Here is a 19,419-nt window from a genome sequence, read left to right on the forward strand (position 1 = left end):
AGTAAAAAAGGGCATGAACTGAAACAGAAGCTAGTGAGTCAGGATGGACTGTTTTAGCAAGGGTAGGAGTTAAGCTGCCTCAAGACAGAAGGCAAGTCCAGCAGCAGCACCTCCACTTTAAAGCATCTCAATTTGAGAGACTAATGCCCAAGCTGGACCTTGAGTCACACTGCCAGAGCAGGAAGACATGTAAGTAAGGAGCATACAACCAACAAGATATTTACCAATGCTGCGGTCTAATAACCATGGCTCAGGGTCAGCCACGTCACATTTAAAGTAGCATCTACCAAACTTTCATGTGTTCCCAAAACCTGTTTTCCCTGCTCTCTTGAACAGCTTATGAATTAGGGCTTTGCTGTGGCAAAGCACAAGCCTGACTTATTTCTGCAGTCAACCAAAGCCGCAAGGCAATGAAGCTATAGCAATGATTCTGCAGGAGTCATCTTGGGTCACAGCAAGTTGTCATCAAACTGAGCTAATAAAATAGGTTAGACTGCAGCCAGCACTTTGGTCTTGGGTGTCATTCCACACTTCCAGGACAATACACAGGAAAATACCTGCACCTGACCGTAGTGGGGCAGGCTTGGGAAAACCCAGACTTAGCAGCTCTGCACCCACCATGCTACAGCGTTGTGCTCCCTCAGGATCCGGCCTCTCACTGCTCCTACCTACGGGCTCTTGCTAAATGAGGTCTGTCCAGAACACTTCCCTCCCCCAAACTCCCATTGTTGCAGTGGTCAGACCACCCCTCCCCTTGATACACACTACTGCTCTCACTCTCCCATGAATAAGCTAGCCTGGAATAGCATCTCTTCAGCTACTTCAGGTCAAAAAAATATCTGAAACTATGACCTTCGTTTTCACTGATTTGAGCATTCAGCTCGCACTTGCACCACTGAAATTCAGGCCACAAATCTGCTCCTTTTTATGCCTGCAGATGGTTGATTCGTCTCCCTACAGATGGTATCCTGAAGCCAAGCAAGTGGCTTTCATGCAGAACTCCACGACTACTATTTAAAAAAATCTGATACAAGCTGAAACATAAATTTGAAAGGAAAGACAGAAGTCTACACTTGTGACAAAAATCCTTTATTAAACTAGATTTTGTAAATTCCTTTTCATATTAGAAATTTTAAATGCAAATTACAAAACTATTTCAGTAAAAAACAAAATTATAGTTAACAGCAAAAGTACAACTTTATACAAATAAAAAAATCATTTTTTATTTTAGTTTAAAAATAGAAATTTGTATCTTCCAATGTACTGGTCCTAACAGCTTTTACAATTGGTAGCTGAAATACTAGCTTTTTTCACATGCATATTCACATCTAGTCATTTAATCCTCTGTAGAGTTTATTTAACTGAAATAGCCTGAACAGTTGGGCTTGGGTTGGGTTTTGAGGGAGGATGTACCACATGATACCAAAAGCAAAAGCCAAAGTCATTAAGTATTGTCAAGGTATCCTGAAATATTTTGGAAAAAAAATTTTTGCCCTACTACTTTCACAATCAACTGAAACGCTTTTTAACAGTCTCATTACTTCAGACGACTTTCTTCATTGCACCTCTGGCCTTTTTTTTATTTTAACTAAGATCACTCATCAATGTTAGCATGAACATTAATTTTGTATATTAAAAAATTATAATTTTCCTAAATTAAAATGGGATACCTATTAAAATGTTTTTTAAAAGAAGACACAACAATTCACATATTAAAGGCTACCATTCATCACAATCACATGCTGTTGAATAGAATAGAAGGTGGTACACAAAATAGGTATTTTAACAGTCACATTATTTCAGAGTGCTGGTAGCAATACTGCTATTTTAATTTTAAGTACAATATGATACACAGTTTACACAATACCTCAAGATTCTCATGGATTCTCACCAATGTAACTGCAAGAGACATCAGAAAGGCTGGAACTTCTAAAATGCAACCTACTTTGAAATACCATTTTGAAATAATGATATTTCAAAGAATTAATCTCAGAATAGATTATAAAATCAGTCAGAGAAATAGTGTTGTTTTTCTGGAATATTGGCAAGTAGCTGAAGGCGTGGAGATCCTTACTGATAAAACTCTACTTATCTTTACTCTGTGCACTGATCTTCTGGCCTATTCTGTATCCAGCTCAGCACAGCTTTTAAGCATGTGCTCGAGACCCTTCAGAGAATCGTCGTATTTTCTGAGTCAGAACTGCAATGCCTCGCTTTGAGTTGCTGAAGCTGGTAGAGGCTCTGTCATTTTCAATAGAGGCAAGATTGGTTCTGCCAGTGTTATGATTTTAAGCTATCATCTCCATCAAAGTTCAGATGCTAGGTGAATGACCAGTCTACACTGGGCAGGACATTCAGAGCATGTTAGTGAACCTCAACCTGTACCCCATGAAGGCAAATGAAGAGAGGGAGAGAGAAAAGTATTCTAAACTGCTCTTGAGCTGTCTATTTCTCTGCTGACTTTGACAGACTGGGGAAAAACTCTCCTAGCACTAGGTAGAGCTGATTTTACCCTGAACATTTTTAATGTATTTATCCAAATAGGGATAAAAAATAATAGGGATGAAAAAATAATGAAAGGACACTGAAGCTCACAAGGAGCAGGTCCTTTCTGAAAAGTCCTAGCCCATCTCCAGAGACTATTTATGCACTTTTAATTCTTTAATCTCTTTTGTCCCCTTAAGCTTGCACTTTTAGCGTGCCGTGGTAATTTTGAAAGAGGCTCAGGAAGCAGCGATTTCAAAAATATTCCTGAGCACATTGGTCAGAGTATTTTCTGGGGAAGTGAGAGTCAAGTGCAATCATCATCATTCACTTGCTAAGCCAGAAGAAGGCAAAAAGCTGTGTTTCTCATCTCCAGGGTAAAGTTGTCAACTAGATTATGATGAACAGATGGGCAAGACGACAACTTCTTCTGCTTGTCTTTTGAACTAAAATCTAAGCTGTCTTTGTCCATGTTGGGAATGGTGTGAATATGCTGAGTGAATCAGGCTGCCTCCCAAAACAACCAGAAGTGTTGGCAATTCCTTGTTCACAGGCACATCTCTGTAGGGCTTGGGTATCCAAGCAGCTCAACACACAGCAGCCACCCAGGCCAGCCAACAGGGACTACGCTGCAAAGAGCTGTCCCAGAGAGCTGCAATTCCATTTGTTATAAACAGCAGCCCTAAGGAAAACCTGTTCAGGAACAGAAGGAAGTTTCTTGGTCCAAAACAAAGATTTTGGCTCGGCTGAGACAATTCTAGCATTTGCAGCCCTGTACAGCTGATGGTCTGAACTACTGTATTGAGGCCAAGTGCCTAAATGGTATCTCAGTCCATTTTGGGCACTGTCACAGAGGATGAAGTGTGCGTTTCACCACACAGGACATCATGCAGTGTCAGAGACAGCTCTGTTAATGCTGTTTGGGGACCACAGGTCTTTTGTATTTCACCCACTGATTCCCAGAGCAGTGCAGAGAGAAGGAAACCGAGAAACGACAGTTCAGATGAACTAACTACCCACAAAAATATATAAAACTTATTATGGCAGTCTATTATAGAAAAAGTCCCTTTGATTAAGTATTATTCAAGCTATTCTTCCACTTGAAATCACCTGGAAAAGATTACTGCTGAAGCACAACAAACTCATTTTTAAGTCTACCATGCATCATATTCACTGTGTATGTATTAGAGTAAATACAGATATATTCAGAAAACATGTCTTTCAGCCTGTCAGCAACTTAAACAGACACATTTTGAAGTGAAACCTATTTCTGTGGACAGCTTTTCTCACAGAAGTTCTTTGTTTATTAGTACTCATGCATACAAATTGCAGAACTTGCACACACATATGGGTTCATATACAAACTCTATGTGCATGTAGTTCCTGGATAAAATTTAGTGCAAAGTGGTTAAAAATTAAAAAACTCCTCACATCAATCCTTAATCTATTAATATTATTCCTAATACACAACTCACACCTGCTCTGAAAAACCCTTACAACAAAAATTCATTTGCCTTTCAGGAGGCAACAATGTAAATAAAACTAGCAATGCATTCTAGAAGATATTTCTATTAAAAAAGTGGTCTGATTGTTTACTGGAAACACTTGCCTAAGTATAGATGTTTATATTTAATTTTTGAAGGGTTTTGTTTGGTTTTTTAATATTGTTTTAGTTTTTTAAACAGGTATTTCTAGATGCTGATTCAACATTACCAAAATCAGAGTAACTTTTGTACTCCCAGATATTCCAGTTAGGCAATTACTATTGCAATATTAGCATTCACTTTGATGTTAAAAATAAATTTAAAATGTCTCATGATCATATATTCTACCAGGAAATCACCAAACAATACACAGAGAACGAAGACATCGTTATTAGACACTTGTAAAGTGAAACAGTACTGCATTTGCTGCATTTAAAAAGCCACAAAGGAACTATTTTAATCCAGTAGGTGGACCTCCAAAAGAGACTGAATAACAGCATTTTCCCTTTAAGAGATCAGACTAAATCTGCCAAATTACCAAACACATGGCTGGCCTTCAGGCATAGGCCATATAAGCAGCTTCCTTCAATATTTGGAGAAGTTTAGAATTAAGTAAGTATAATAGAACTGGTTAACCCATCATAACATAACTACTAAAAAGACACCAGATTTTTTAAGAAAATTGGAAATACTCAGCACTCAGACGTAACTGGATTTGAAATACCGGTAGTTGCCCAGTTTCAGCCTCTTCTTTGTTCTTCTGAAGGGTTTAGCACATTCAGGTTCTGAATTACAAAATAACTTTGTACAAGATAATATGTTTTAGAGGTACAGAAGCCACAGCAATCAAAATGTGCAAGGGTCAAAAGGCAGAGTAGATATGCTAAGAAGACAGTTGTATTAAAAATTGTACCTTAACTTCCCTTAAAAACATAATATATTTCTCAGCAAAATTCTTAATCTGCATTTCTGAGAACTTCAAATCCTTTTACATATCTTCCTTATGCAGGTTCAAAAAAGGATCTATTTCACACAAAAATTTATTGGAAACATACTGACAAATCCACTTGCTGTAAATTGAGACCAGTTCCAATAAAATATCATCCTTTAAAACAGATTACAAAATACCAGTGCAGTTGTTCAAAACATGGCTTTTTTTCTGTTACCCGGCAGTCATATGACACCTCAGTTTCTATATTCCTCTTTGCAAAACTCCTCAATTCAACATGACTTTCAGGCAGCCTGGTTTTATTTCTGTGAACCTATGAAACAAGAAAAAAGAAGCTTCAACATGTAAACTATATGCAATGCCATCACCTTCAATTCTCATCAAACACATGGAAGGAAAGTGGTAAGGTTCTCAGTCAAGTATATGTGCATGTGAGAGTCAGGAAATCAGCATTATGTCCTCAAATGTGACACTGAAGGAGGATTTTTTCAGTGTCTGGAGATATGAAGACCTGGAAAAAGCAGAAACTAAAATGAAGATTTGAGAAAAGAAAAAGCTGCCCAATATTCTTGATTATATTCATTCTGTTCCTCTATTCCTGTTCCACTTTAATTCCCTCTTCTTTCAAAATGGATTTTCACCCTTCTATTTTGTAGAAGCCAAGAAGGAAATGGGAAGTCATTGCTGTTTTGAGGCTCACCTTCATGCTCACCTTCCTACACTGCTCTATATAAAAAACAGCAAACACATTAGTCCCAGCCCAGACACTAAATTGCTATCCCTCATAAGAAGAGCACAAATGCAAGTATTGGGAATCAATAGAAAGCAGGATTAACAACTCTTCACAGTAAAGCTACCAATCTTGAATGGAAATATGGAATTAAACTATCTCAGAGGAAAGGATCTAACATTTAACAGGTGCTACACTACTGCATCGGATTTGTGAAACAACTGACTTAATCTGAAATAGCAGACCTGTCTTAATCTGTGTAGTAGTTCAACAGCATTCTAAAACTAAACTTCAATTTTCAGTTAGTTAAATGTGGGTTAAGAAAAAAATTTATCAGTAACAAAAATCTAAACTCACCTGAAGTTGTGGCTTGTGAGGTATCTGATAGCTGCTGGTCTGATGCGAGCAACTCCTCCCTGACTATGGCTTCCTCTTCCCGTGATAACACTGAGATATGGTTTACCACCAGTCTGCTGGTACTCTGCAACAGCAGGAATTGTAACGGTTAAAAGTCCTCCTCAGCAGAGACATGGCATTCAGTATAACCCTTCCATGCATCTTTCTGCAAACTCTCACTACTTATTTAGAGCTTTGTTTTCCCATGCTGATACATGTATTTTAGATACAAATATCAATTTTTCCCCATTGTGAAAAAGTCAAACTTCTAAAATCTAGTTTGCTTGCAACACGCATATTGTGTTCATCACAAAATCCTTCCAATTTCATAGAAGCTTTACTGTTTCTTCATCTAATATTCAACTGGAATTTACATTCTCTGATATAAACTTAAATTGCAAAATTAAAAGAAGTGGGTGTCATTCACTGAGTTTTTAAGTGGTGCTTGTATTGTTTCATGTTTTATCTTAAATTAATGTGAATAAAGAAATAATATTTTATTGAATAAAGAAATTAACAAGGAAAATATAAATCCAGCTTTTGACATTTATATCACATTATTTGGACTATCTTCTATCCACTATGTTGAAGCATGGAAATCAACAGATCAGCACATTCCCTGAGTTTTATTAGGGCACTTAGCTTTGATAACAAAAGAAATTGCTGTATTCCCAGAGATAACAGCAACCTAAATTCATGAACAGTTTGAAAAAGAGGAAAAAAATAAACTAAACTGGATTCTCACAACTAGTCAAGATTTTTCAGTTTTGAACTATCAGTTCACATGATATGTTTCTTCAACTACTCTCCCCAACACCGTAACTTTATTTAGGTTTTATATCTGTTTACTGTTAATTCTGCTACCAAAAAAGTTCCCAGTATTGATCCTTTTCCCATGTATGTACAGTAAAATTAACTTCTATTTTTTTCATATTTAGGTGAATAGACTGAACAGAGAATCAAATTCAGCATTCCTGATTTAAGTACAGTTCTAGAAATTTACTTCTAAAAAGCATTAGGTTACAGTTTAAATTACACAAATGTCATTGCAGGAATTGCACAAGATAATGGAATTGAATTATCTCTGATGCATACTGAAAGACAAGAGTTAGCTAAAGCCACATTGAACACTTTTATATTTATACTCTGTGAACTAGCTGATTCAAAGAATAAGGTTTGTGCAGCAGTACCTTGTGTAAGAAATGTTATAAAAGCATTCCCAGTGTGCTTAAATTTAGAGGGTAAACTAGTAATGCAGAAAATGTTCTTCTTACAGCATGGACACTACTCATGACATATTTGAACTCTCCACTATGAGAAAAAATGAGCTCTCAAGCAAAACTGCATAAAATTACATTTCTGGAAGCAGCAGTATTCTGATCTCAAGCAATGCTGCAAACAAACTGATAAAGAAGTTTACAAAAGGTAGCTCAAATCTCACACTTTCATGTAGAAGCTGAAGACAATATCATCATTGTGGTTAGAATTCCAACACAGTAATTTTTCTTTTAAGATTATAAAAGCAACATAGTTGTGACAAAGCAATGCAATGGTGACACATATGTTTGTATCATCACCTCAGTTAAAAATGTCAGGAAGGACAGACCAAATATTCAATAACAGTAATAAAAAAAGTGTAAAACAGAAGGAAGAAGAATATTTACAAAGCAGGGGGAGGGGGGCAAGACAGAAAGCAACAAGAATCACTGTCATGTCAAAGAAAAATAATTCCATTGGGGTACTTTGAAAACAAGACAACACAAAACCTAGTTGTTTTTAGCACACATGTTATTCAAGCACATTCATGTAATGTTGTCATGTATCATGATTTCTTAATAGAAAATGAGAATCATTTTTAGGGGGCAAGAATTATTACCTAAACCCTACCTTCACTTTTTTCCTGCAGCACTCTGGACAACTGATTCACAGCTTCATCCACATGAAGACCATGCAAATCCAACACATTCATAGGCAGCAAGGAAGTATTTACTCTCTCAAAGATTTGCACAGCAGCAGCATGGTTAGCTTCTTTCATCTTCTGCTCATGAAGGCGACCCTTTATTCATAAGCACAGTGACTATTACACACCGAGAAACAACTTAAGCTCCACACCACTCAGTGGTTTCAAAAGTACAGCACTAGCAGGGTGCTTTTAGTTCAAGTTTGAACCAGTAACATTTATAATTCTAGCAGAACTTCTGCAAGATGCTCAGTGAGACCTACACATAGGAAGATTTAATGAAATCTGTTTGTGAGAAACTACTCAAAGCTGGCACAAAGAAGACATTATAACAAAAGCCTTAGAAGGAGAAAAAAAAGTCAGAAAAGGCTCAAAATCACAAGATCTTTACATAAGCTAGAAAGTTCCGCTCCATACTGAGATGAAAATTTATTTTCCTAACAATAGATTTTTATTTCCGGCATGTATTTTGCTAAAATTATAATAAAACAGTGTCCAACAGAGAAGCTGTCCAACAGATTAGGAAAAGCCTGCTGACTGTTGTACTTGAGGTTAATTCTTCCAAACACATTTCCAAAATTTCACACAAGCCAATGGTAAACAACAACAACAATAATAATATTTGTAATAATAATAATCATCATCATCATCCCATTATCTCTCCTAATATTTTTGACATCTTTTATGACTGATAAGGTCAGTAAGTCCCTTCTGCAATGAGTGCAAGGAGCAGTACAGTTAGTCACCTTACAAAGTGAACAAGTCCCAACTCCTTCCCATGAACCCTGCAATGGTAATATCAGAGATTAAAAAAACAAGTATGTCCTTGAAGATCTGTAGGCACAGTCTGAAAAGGAATGGAAGATTTAACTCTGGGTATTGGACTGAGAAAGGCTCAAGAGAACAAAAGTGAAAGTCTGTCATACTTTCTTAAAATGGATCATCTGAAGTGTATTAGTGTCAGACCCAAGACAGCAGCTCTGTAACTCACTTGCAAAGGATTCCCAGGACAAAGGCTACCAAGCATAAAGTATGTTTTATGAATACAGGTAGCTTAGTTTGCCTTATTATTACCGAAGAAAAATATATAATAAATAAATTTCAATAGATTGTATTTGTTCTTATGGATAAGAACAAAAATAAGACAAGACTTGAAATTATATTTCTATTTAAAATCCACTCAAAACTTCAAGAATATATGAATAAAAAACACAAAAGGTTCATTATAAAGACTGATAATCAGTACTTCCTACATGCACAGTAACAATCTAAACATTTAGAGTTATACCAGTTGCATGAAAGCTTTTTTGAAAAAGCAAATTCAAGTGATTTATTATTACATTTTCATTCTGTCATAATACAATTCAAAGTTTAGAATTAAATGCTTCTATGTGAATTCTTACCAAATTTTTATATGCTATTAGATCAAGGGAAAATTACGGCCTTTGAAGATATTTGTAACAGATTTTTTAAGCGTGCCAATGCAGAGGAACTTTGATTACAAGAGATGAGTCTTAAAACCAAGAGCATGATCAATAGCACTGATCAGCAGTACTCAAGCTGATACACACTAAGAAATGTGCCTGAATCAAGACCAAAGAGTCTGTGCTACAAGGCCAGAGCATGCAAAACTGATCAGTAGCAGATCTACACTCTATAACCAGATGTATCGTGAAAAGCATGACATACACACCTCATTTATCCCAACCCAATACAGACTGTAGCCATAAAGACAGTCAGAATGAAGAGGTGAAGACAGCAGGCAGTAATCTTGCCCAAGACTTATGGAGGATGAAGCAAGCAAGATTCTGTGGCAAAAGATGACATCTTAACACCTGTCTGATTCCTATAAAGTACAGAAGATGTATCTAAAAACAGTTCAGCACCAACATATACAGAGGATACAAAAAATTATGTTTGTTGCAGTCCAAGTCACACTCCAGTAGACCTTGCCAGACCACTTGGATACACATCTTGGTGTTTACAAGGATGTAATGTGATGTGAGAGAGATCAAAGACACAGGAGTATGTGTGATTAAACACTAGATATCACCTTTCATGAGGTCTCACACCAAATTTGATTACGTTGGCTTCCTGTGCCAGTACCTTAACCAGTGGAAGCAAATTTACTCGTGATTCTCAGTATAACACACAGGGAGCAGCAACCAAATTCATCTAGTCTTGTAGGCTTGATGTTCTCCTCATCACATCCAATCCAGTGTTTAAGTACCTCCCTAAGTTGAGATGAAAAGCACAGTATTATTGTTTACCTGATGTGCATAAAATGCTGCCACAGGCTTCATACCCATGCGATAGGCCTCCCCAGCCTTTTTCAAACATTCCTGTCTCTTTTGCTGGTGACAAAAAGCTTCTGCTCTTAAATCATCATATTGTGGATACTCGAAGTCTTGAAACATTTCACATAAAGGATCATCCTCTTCCTTACTTTTTTTTGCCTGTAGGAATTTGCATTGTTGAAGTTATGGATGCATTGTAAGGTGTTTTCATTAGCGTAGTTTTGGCTATGTTTGTAACTATGGTTAAAAAAAAAATAAAAATACCTTCTTCTCACGGTTCTTTGAAGCACTGTAGGAAGAAACAATTTCATTTTGCTGAACACTTTCTTGAGCTATAACTGTTTTTACAGGATCTGCCTCCAGAACACAGTTCAGAAACTGTTCAGTTTGCTCTAAAGAGTAGCTGTAAAGGAGAAATAGAATCTGTGACATTACAAATATATATTAATAGTTGCTATATTTATCTAAACTCATAACAAACCTTGATACTGTTACAGAGCTAGCTTACAATGAAAATAGACACTGAAATGGAATATCTCAGCTTATTAAAGAAAGGTTTGCAGACTCCTTGTAGGGCATTACTGGCATCAACACACAAACAGGCTAGGTCGACTGAAACATAACCGAGGGGCACTTGAACATTAAAAGGAAAATGACACACTGAAATAAACTGCATCCTACCTTAATCAAAGAGATATTAATAAATGCTGCTCTTTGCAGTGGGTAAGATAGTTCACCTTAAATCTTTTCTGGTCAGAGTTAGATAGCTCCAACTAATTTAAAACTAGCTCAGTTTTCTAAAACCCTAATGAGGAAAAATCCTTGTATTTTTAGTCAAACTTTATTATCAACTTTAATTATGACATCAGTCGCCAACAGCTTTCTAATAAGCCCCTTTTCTTCTTTATTCTTGCTCTTTAGTAAGCTAACAAGAGCACTCTGATCAAATGTAAAGACAGATTTTGGGAAAAGTAACAGTATGAGGACAATTTAGAATGTGAAAAATGAGACAGTGAAATGTTTGAATTATAAAAATGGATGAAGGATATATTTTAAACAGGAAAGATTTTTATAACAACCTGGACCAGCAACATGACTGACAAGTAGGTATGCAAGCCCATATGTAGAGACAGACATTCAAATGGCCAAGGATAAAAAAGTGTTTCTCTTGAAAAAAAAGTTCACTTCTCAGAAACTTAGATTTAAGAAGGTAGACACATATCCCAGAAACATAATGCAGGAAGAGATGGAGAGATGGCTCATTCCTTCAGAGCAGCTGTAGTAACCAGGGAAGTACTCAGGTAGCACCAGGTGATGGTAGTGTTTTCCTCTTGGACAGATGCCATTTCCTGTGAACCTACTATTACCACACTCAGCAATTTTTCCCACTAGATTTAAACCTCAGCTCTTTAGAAAATATGCAATTCCACTGATAGTCAGTCACTGGTCAATAGCCAGAGACATTCTTCTCCCAGTGAAAGAAAACTGTCTATTCTGCCCTAAAAAGAAATGTGTCTAAACTGAGAGTTTTTATACCCTTTTTGCCTTTAAGAACAGCTAGTTTTGCCCTTATTTAGACTAACAAAAAGCGCTACTTTGGAAAAAGCCATTGTTTAGCAGTATCTTAGCTCTCAATATTTATGACTGTAACTGAGTACCATTTTTACAAAGAAGTAAAATGATTTCTTACTTGTTGTCCCTGAACACATCCATTAAGAAATTTTGATTAATAGTTGGAAACATCTCAAAAAGTTGCTTCTCCTTTAGCTTAGCAGCACAGTCTTTTCTAGCTGTAGAAGGAACACGATTCTACCCAGAAGACAAAAGAAATATATTACAAGTTCTTGATTAGAACAAAATACAGGAAAGGGGGAGCCAATCAAACTTTGTCATTATTTCTTAAGATTAAAAAAGTACCTATTCAGTTGGTATGCACCCACAGCAATGATGTGCCATATCAGCCTGCCACACCGATCAGCATAAAAGACAGGTGAGTTGTATTAAACATCACTGCAGTACTTTGTAGTCTTTTGAAGTAATGCAGCTGGAGCTCCCTCATAATTTGGACAAAGTGAAATGAGGATTTTTAGGAGGGATCTAAGTTTTGGAATTTATTCCCTGCCAGTCCATCTAGTCCAGTGCTAAGCTTGTGCAAAGTTCACCTCTTTTCTCTATACTGAAGGCCTGGGGTTGAAACAACACTATTATTAAGCAGCATAAACAGTTTTGGTTTGATGTATCTGAAGCTGTATCTATTAAAAATATTCCTACTTGTAAAGTCATCTGAAAAGATGACATAATTATAGCCTAGAATCAATTGGACTGATCGTTCCAATAATCAGATTTTTTTTTTTAAAACTAAAAATGTGGTCAAAATAAAGCCAAGCTCCATGAATCCAAACTAAAAATAAAGCTGTGGACATGACAGTAGTTGTTATCAATAGGGCACATACATGCAGTTCAAAGAAAGAATCCACAAGCCATTTTCAAAGTACAGGCTAATTCAAAGAACTTTCTACACCAGTTCAGAGCTCCTCTACTTGAAGACAGCTGCTTATCAGAGATTATTACAAATAAGAATGCCTGTTCTGAACATCGGTGGGGCAGTAGAGGGCAGTATCAGGCACAAGCCAAACAGGCAAGGGTATGGGAACTCTGTGTGGAAAACAAAGAACTAGTAAAAATCTACTAAAGAGTTACTGTTTTCTGAGAAGTGGATACAGAACCTTGTTTGAAATTAACCTCAAGTACTTATTTTAATGTCTCATCTGTTAGGAATGTTGTGAGTTCTCCTAAAAAATATATGACAACCAATTCAGTACACTTCTAAACAAACAAGGCATGGAGCCAACTATGAACTTTTTTTGATATTGCTGTCACAATAAAAAGCATGGAAGATCACACTGATCTTTGGTTTTAGCTGAGCAACCGTAAGACAATTCAACCAAACACAAATACTAACCCGGATAGTGAAATGCAGCACGATCTGTAGGTGAACCAATCAAAATATTACATTCTAAATGAGACTGTACTTTTGAAACAGAACTATCTACCTCAAGCAAACTCCTGTATCACAGTAATCAACAATACTAATTGGCATGCATTTGTCTCACAAATTCAAGCTGTGATCAGCAGCACAGGGATAAGTCACCAAATAAGACAAACTCTATTTCACTAACAGTAATGAATCTAAACCACATTAAAAAAATGGTGCTATCCATACCAGGTCCTCTCTCTCCTGCATCGCTATTTCTTCAGAAATTATTTGCCTGAGAGAAACTTTCTGAATCTGAGCATTCCAGTGGTCCATAAATGGGAAAACGTCTGATGTTGCTGGGGCTTTTGTCTGTATATCATTAGATGTGTCTGCAGCCGAGCTCGATTTTTTATTCTGTATTTTGCTGTCTGCATTCTGAGATAACAGCACTTCTGAGTCATCTGTATCTATCTGCTGAATCACTGTTGGACATTCAAAAGCAATAAAAGTAGAGTGACAAAAAACTTTTTAGCTCATATATATATACAATGCCAAAATAATTAAGACAAGTTTTTCAACCTATACAGTTTGAATTTTGTTAAAACAGGATTATTAATGCTAAAACAGAAACCAACACATTGCTTTCATCTTCCTCGCTTCTATTTTCCAAAGACTGTCCGATCATCTTAATCTATTTCGTAAAACAAAAGAAAACCATCAGGCTTCTTCACCATATTTTCAAGTGCTAAGACATATATCTTCTTACAGCTGTAAACCACCTTGCACATACATTAAGTGGGGGATTGTTTACTTTTACAGAAGAGTCACTGACTCGTATGTTTACCTGCCTTTCTTCTCCAACTTAAGGACAGATGCTTAACAATCTGGTTTTATGCTTCTACAAGTTAATGTTAATGCAAACAGCATTGTTTGGTCACAAGTTTGAACCCACATTGCAATCCAAGTTTGCAGTGGGGTTCTGCAATAGAAGGACATTTCTTCTGGCAATGGAAATTGGATTGCAAGAGATGTTAACACTTTTTGAACAAGGCATCCATCTTCCTGCTACAATCACCTCTAATGAACAACATGTGGATGTTGTATTCCTGAGCTTCCTTCCTCACCTGCAGAAACCTCACTCTGCTAGTAATTCTCTGGCTGCTCCTTCTCTTGCTTCCTTTTCTTCATAATTCCTACCAAACAGCTGTCTGCTTCAACCAGAGCTTTAGTTTTCCAAATGACACAAAATTATAGGCTTTATCTGGAACTAGTGATTCTGCTTATAATTAACTTCTCTCCCCTCCCCCACACTGTCATAAGAGATAGGTAAATGGATCCAAAGGCAATAAAATTTAGCCTAATAAAAAAAGTCATCATTTTTCAACATATGGAGTATTTGCAACCTTAAGTTTCAAATAATTAAATACTTTTATAATGAACATTAAGTACTTTTACAATTAAAAGAAATACACAACATACCTTCTGCGGACAACTTACATGATTCATCTCTCCTCTGACGCTTCTAAATAAAAATAGTAAAATCATGAATGTTATAAGTTATGAATTTTGCAGGAAAACTTTGCAAGTGGTAGCTTCTAATTAAAGCAGTTTCAAAATAAGGTCTCACAATATATTTAGGAAAAATAACTATAAAGTGAAATTTATAAGCTAGAATTATTTAGAATATATAGAATTATATAAAATATATTTATTATATAGAAATTTCTAAAAACACATCAAACCAGAGAAACATGCCCCACTGCTAAGACTTCATAGTCTTAATTATATAAACCAAACAAAAAGTTTGCCAAAAGGCATTCCAAGTTTCACACAGCTGTGAAGGAACACAGGTTAGGGAACTCATCTCAATTATTGCATGCAGAGATGTTTTGTATAGAGAATAGTTCATAAAAGAATTCTTTTTACAGGTCAAAAAATAAGGATTTTTGGCCAGTGGAATTTTTTATCAATCTTGTAGTGAAATTGTGCACTATGATCCTTCTTTTTTAAGAATCTTGTTTTCATGATGAGTCATTCATGACATCCCCTAAAATGCCTTTCAATAGCTCCAATGATTATGACATATTGATACACACCACACATTTTATGAACTACTATTACGTTTTATCATTGTTCATGCAAAGGTAACACCTTTAGACCAAGACATATGGAGACAAATGGTCTGACAAAATATAGGCATGCCACACCATATCATAAGCAAGAAACCTACTGACCAGAATAGATTCTTTCCATTTTTCATGGATCACTTTTGCCAAATTCAGATCAATATGAACGACACAATCCTCAACAGTTAGTGATCCTTGTGGAACAAAGAGAATATATTCATTAAAAGCATTCTATAAAAACTTATGTAAGCAATTAAAGTACAGTATCCTAGACTGGTTGATTTTAATTTTGGAGATTCTACATAAACCGATCATGCCTGAAAAAAACATATAAACAAGAAAAAAAAAAGCATTCCACAGAAATTGTTTTCAGGTGTTCAAAAATACTGATAGGGTAGGAAAGAAACAAATTAACATTAACTGTATATTGTTAAAATATGACTGCCTGGACAACTGTATTATTCCCCATTTTCCATTTTTCTAGCAGATCCTTATTTTACAAAGCTGTTGTTAATTGAAAACAACATCTATGAAACTGTGATTCCCCTATTCCACTGCAACCCACGTGGCAACTGCTTTTCTTTACAACATATCCACCACAGCCCAACAGCAGTCACATCCCTCCTTTCCAACACACAAACTCAGAGAAACAGACTCGAAGCATCCCCCAAAACTCTAAAAGAAACAGCAGAAATTATCATGGTATCATAACAAAAGCTCTTTTTCCTTAAATGAGTGTTCCTCACCCTTTCAAAACTAAAAAAAAGCAAGATGTATGGATGTGTCAAATAAAAACTGGGCTTACTTCAGACACAATGAAACACTTTTCTGCTATAAAAAACCAACTTTTTTTTAAGGAGGTAGGCATTTAAGGCAAAGAGGCCAGCAATCAAACCCACCAATAAATCAGGTATCCAGGGGTTCACATAAAGCAACCTTCAAGATGAAAGACAGAAACAAAAAAAAAAAAATCCCAAGAAAGTGTGGGGGAAAAAAGAGAGAATAACATCAAGCTGTATATTCCTGTTTTCTTTTTTCCTTTTTCTATCACTCTTTAACTTTTGAGATGCATGTTCAAGCTGCTTATGGCTTCCTCAACCATAATCTGACAGCAGACTGGTCTGTTGTCATCTTTTAAGTACACAACCACATTCATCTCCCTTAACCATCCATCTTCTTGTCCCCCAACTTAACTGATGCCAAAAGGTTTTTTTCCCCTTTCTTCTTTCCTAATCAGCCACAATTTGCATATTCCTTATCATCTAAATATCTCTTCAGAGTTTAAATATAAGCTCAAAGGCCTGCTGCTCAGAATGCAAATAAGCCAGTATATTTTCTTTTTATTTTGAAGTATGTGCATGTACAAAAAGACAAAGGGAGAAGGTAGCACTATGGCACTCATATCTTATGCCATGATTCGTTCAGTTTCATTTCTGCATTAACAACATCAACCACTAGTATCATGAGGAATTACAGGGATCTATTCCCTAAAATTCAAGCATGAAGGGAAAAAAGCAAAGGCAAAGAAAGAAGGCTTTCCTATCCAAATCATCATACCTGCATCAATGCCAACAGGTCCAAATATCTCTTTGAGCTGGAGTGCCAGTTCAGGAGGCAATGTTAGTTCTAGGCAATCTATACTGAAGGCTGCATGTGATGCTGGTATAGGGCTTTGTCTCTTGGCTTTAGCTGCAGGCCAGCTTGGAGTTTCAATTTCCTCTTTATCACCTATCTCCCTGGAATTCTTCTGAGTTTCTTTATCCATCTCCTGTTCTTTATTGCTCCTAGGACCAACCAGAGATGCACGATCCATTTCCAGTGACAAACCAGTCCCTTTGGAATTTTCAGCACTGCTTTCTGAAGGGTTACTGTCACTTTCATTGTTTAATTCAGATTTCAAATTGGTAGAAGTTATGTTAGGATCATGAGGCAAACCTGCATCAAGTTGTGAAAGTGATGGTTTATTTACAGTTTCTTCAAGAGGACTCTCACTCTCTCCCTTCCGCTTTCCTGAAATGGACAGCTCAATGACACCTGCTGCTGAGTTGCTTGTGTCAGCTCTAGGGGCTGAACCCACAGAATTTTTCAGTTCCACTGAATTATCCACTGAGGTAGCAGTGAATGAGTCAGACACATCAGCACCTGTCACAGCTGTCTTGGCAGCCCTACTTTCTGCAATGCTGAGTGATGAGTTCTTGCCTTCTAAAGCCTCAAAGATATCACCAGTCCCAAGAACTTGTGGGGTTTGTTTGCAGTCTTTGAGATTCTCATCACAGTTTGTACTTGCCTTGAAATCAAGGTCTGCGACGACTGGCTCGGCTTCACTTACCTGAAAGCTTTCTGTATCAATAGCTCTACATAACTTTTCATCAGAGTCTAACAGTAGACCTGTGGCCCAGTCTATATCTTTGTTACATCTTTCATACAAATCTTTCAAAGCTTCAAATGAAACAGACTCAAAGAGCTTACAGAGCGTATCTAGTTTTTCAGACTCATCAATATTGATAAGCTCACTTTCCTCCACAAAAGTACTTTTATCATATGTAACTCGATAGGGTATTTTTTCCTGAGAATCTGAGGCATTATCCATGTCTTTGGGTTTGAAGCCATCTAGCCTGCCATGCAATATTTTTGTTGTCTCAGGAAAAAGCATTTTCTTCTCTAGTCTCCACAGGAGAGCAAAGTCCTGTGATTCAGTTTGTGAATGGCTACTTTTTTGCCTACATAAGTTTATGTCCTGTATCTCTTCTGTCACATTAAGTTTAGACAAGTGGTCCTCTTCTCTGGGATGCAGCAAGCTGCTGTTTGTAAAAGTGAGGGCTAATTTGTGATGTTTCCTTGTTCTCTTACTTTGCTGGGATTTTTCCTCACTTACTGTTTCACTAGCTGCTATTTCCTCTTGGTGCACAGGCAAATTCCTTATATCTGGTTGCTCTTCAGAGTTCACAGATGACCCAAGAATCACATGCACAGTTTCAAGAGCATTCATATTAATGTTGTCTTCAGTATTTTTGTCTTCATCATACTGATCTAAATTTGTCTTTCTCACTCTCCTTGACCTTTGTTGTCTCTGTTCTAATGAAGCTGAGACAGGCCAATACCCTAACATTTGCAATTCGGGTGTAACTTCATCTGAACTAACACAGCTACAGGGTAGATTTTCATCCTCATGTCCTTTCTCAGAAGTGTATGTCTCATGCAGGCTCACTTGCTCTTTACCTATCTCAGAATGCTGCTGACTGGGAGTTTCACTTCCCTTATCATTCTTCAGAGGAGATTTTTCTAGTCTTCTAGATCTTTTGACTCTCTGTCCCATTGTTTGTTCCATGGGCCAGTCACCCAGAAAGTTTAGTACTTCTGGTTTTCCTGATGCATCAAAAGCCAAACTGCTTGGTTGCACTGTGTTACTCATTTGTGGTGATTTTGGTTCCAATTGTTCAGCTGCAGTTTGAACTTTGAGACTGTTGTTATCACTGTGTTCCTCAGCTCCACCTGTGTGTAAGTTCACAGTCTCTTCAGTTGGGATCACATCAACCTCATCCATTTCTGCTTCAATATTTTTTTCTGGTTTTAATCCCTTTTCTTCTTTCTTCTCCAAAGGCAGCTCTTTTTGGATGTCATCTGATAAATTAATTTCCATATCATCTCGAACAGTGCTGTTCTCAGAATTGTGTTCCACTGAGTTATTTTCCATTTCTTTTTCCTCTTTCTGAAAATGCTCAGGATCACAACTACTTTCTAATCTTAAAGAAGTATGGGGAGAAGTTTTATCAGCTTCAGCTAATTCAATAGGCTCCACCTCAGAGCCAAAACATTCTTCTTCCTTTACATCAGAATGTGCCTCTCTCTTTCTGAAAGACAAATTGGAATGAAATATAAACCCATTTCAAACCTTCTTAAACCATTTGTCCATATTTTTAACTCCTGTTAGAACTAGAGTAGAGAGTTTAACCTAGTTAGACTTCTAGTGAGAGGAAAACAAATTTATGACTTAGCTGTAACTCCAACACTCCTCA

General features: G+C 36.7%; 1 protein-coding gene across 6 annotated transcripts in view; it reads right to left on the reverse strand.

Moving 5' to 3' along the window:
- Positions 1-1,079: 1,079 nt before the first annotated feature.
- Positions 1,080-19,419, reverse strand: part of N4BP2 (NEDD4 binding protein 2) — a 36,085-nt gene continuing 17,745 nt past the window's right edge. For 4 of the 6 annotated variants that reach the window (XM_058837622.1, XM_058837623.1, XM_058837625.1 and 1 more), the window contains 10 exons: positions 16,961-19,254; positions 15,512-15,597; positions 14,757-14,799; positions 13,524-13,759; positions 11,991-12,109; positions 10,565-10,703; positions 10,274-10,459; positions 7,931-8,099; positions 6,005-6,128; positions 1,080-5,230 (listed from right to left, as the gene is read on the reverse strand). In XM_058837622.1, coding sequence (XP_058693605.1) covers positions 5,185-5,230; positions 6,005-6,128; positions 7,931-8,099; positions 10,274-10,459; positions 10,565-10,703; positions 11,991-12,109; positions 13,524-13,759; positions 14,757-14,799; positions 15,512-15,597; positions 16,961-19,254 — 3,442 coding nt within the window. In that variant the 3' untranslated portion in view covers positions 1,080-5,184. Of the gene's footprint in view, positions 5,231-6,004; positions 6,129-7,930; positions 8,100-9,675; positions 9,812-10,273; positions 10,460-10,563; positions 10,704-11,990; positions 12,110-13,523; positions 13,760-14,756; positions 14,800-15,511; positions 15,598-16,960; positions 19,255-19,419 lie in introns of those variants that run through there. The other 2 variants (XM_058837626.1, XR_009277545.1) reach the window with 2 other exon arrangements.

Source organism: Poecile atricapillus, chromosome 4 (assembly GCF_030490865.1).
Source record: "Poecile atricapillus isolate bPoeAtr1 chromosome 4, bPoeAtr1.hap1, whole genome shotgun sequence".
Taxonomy (NCBI): domain Eukaryota; kingdom Metazoa; phylum Chordata; class Aves; order Passeriformes; family Paridae; genus Poecile; species Poecile atricapillus.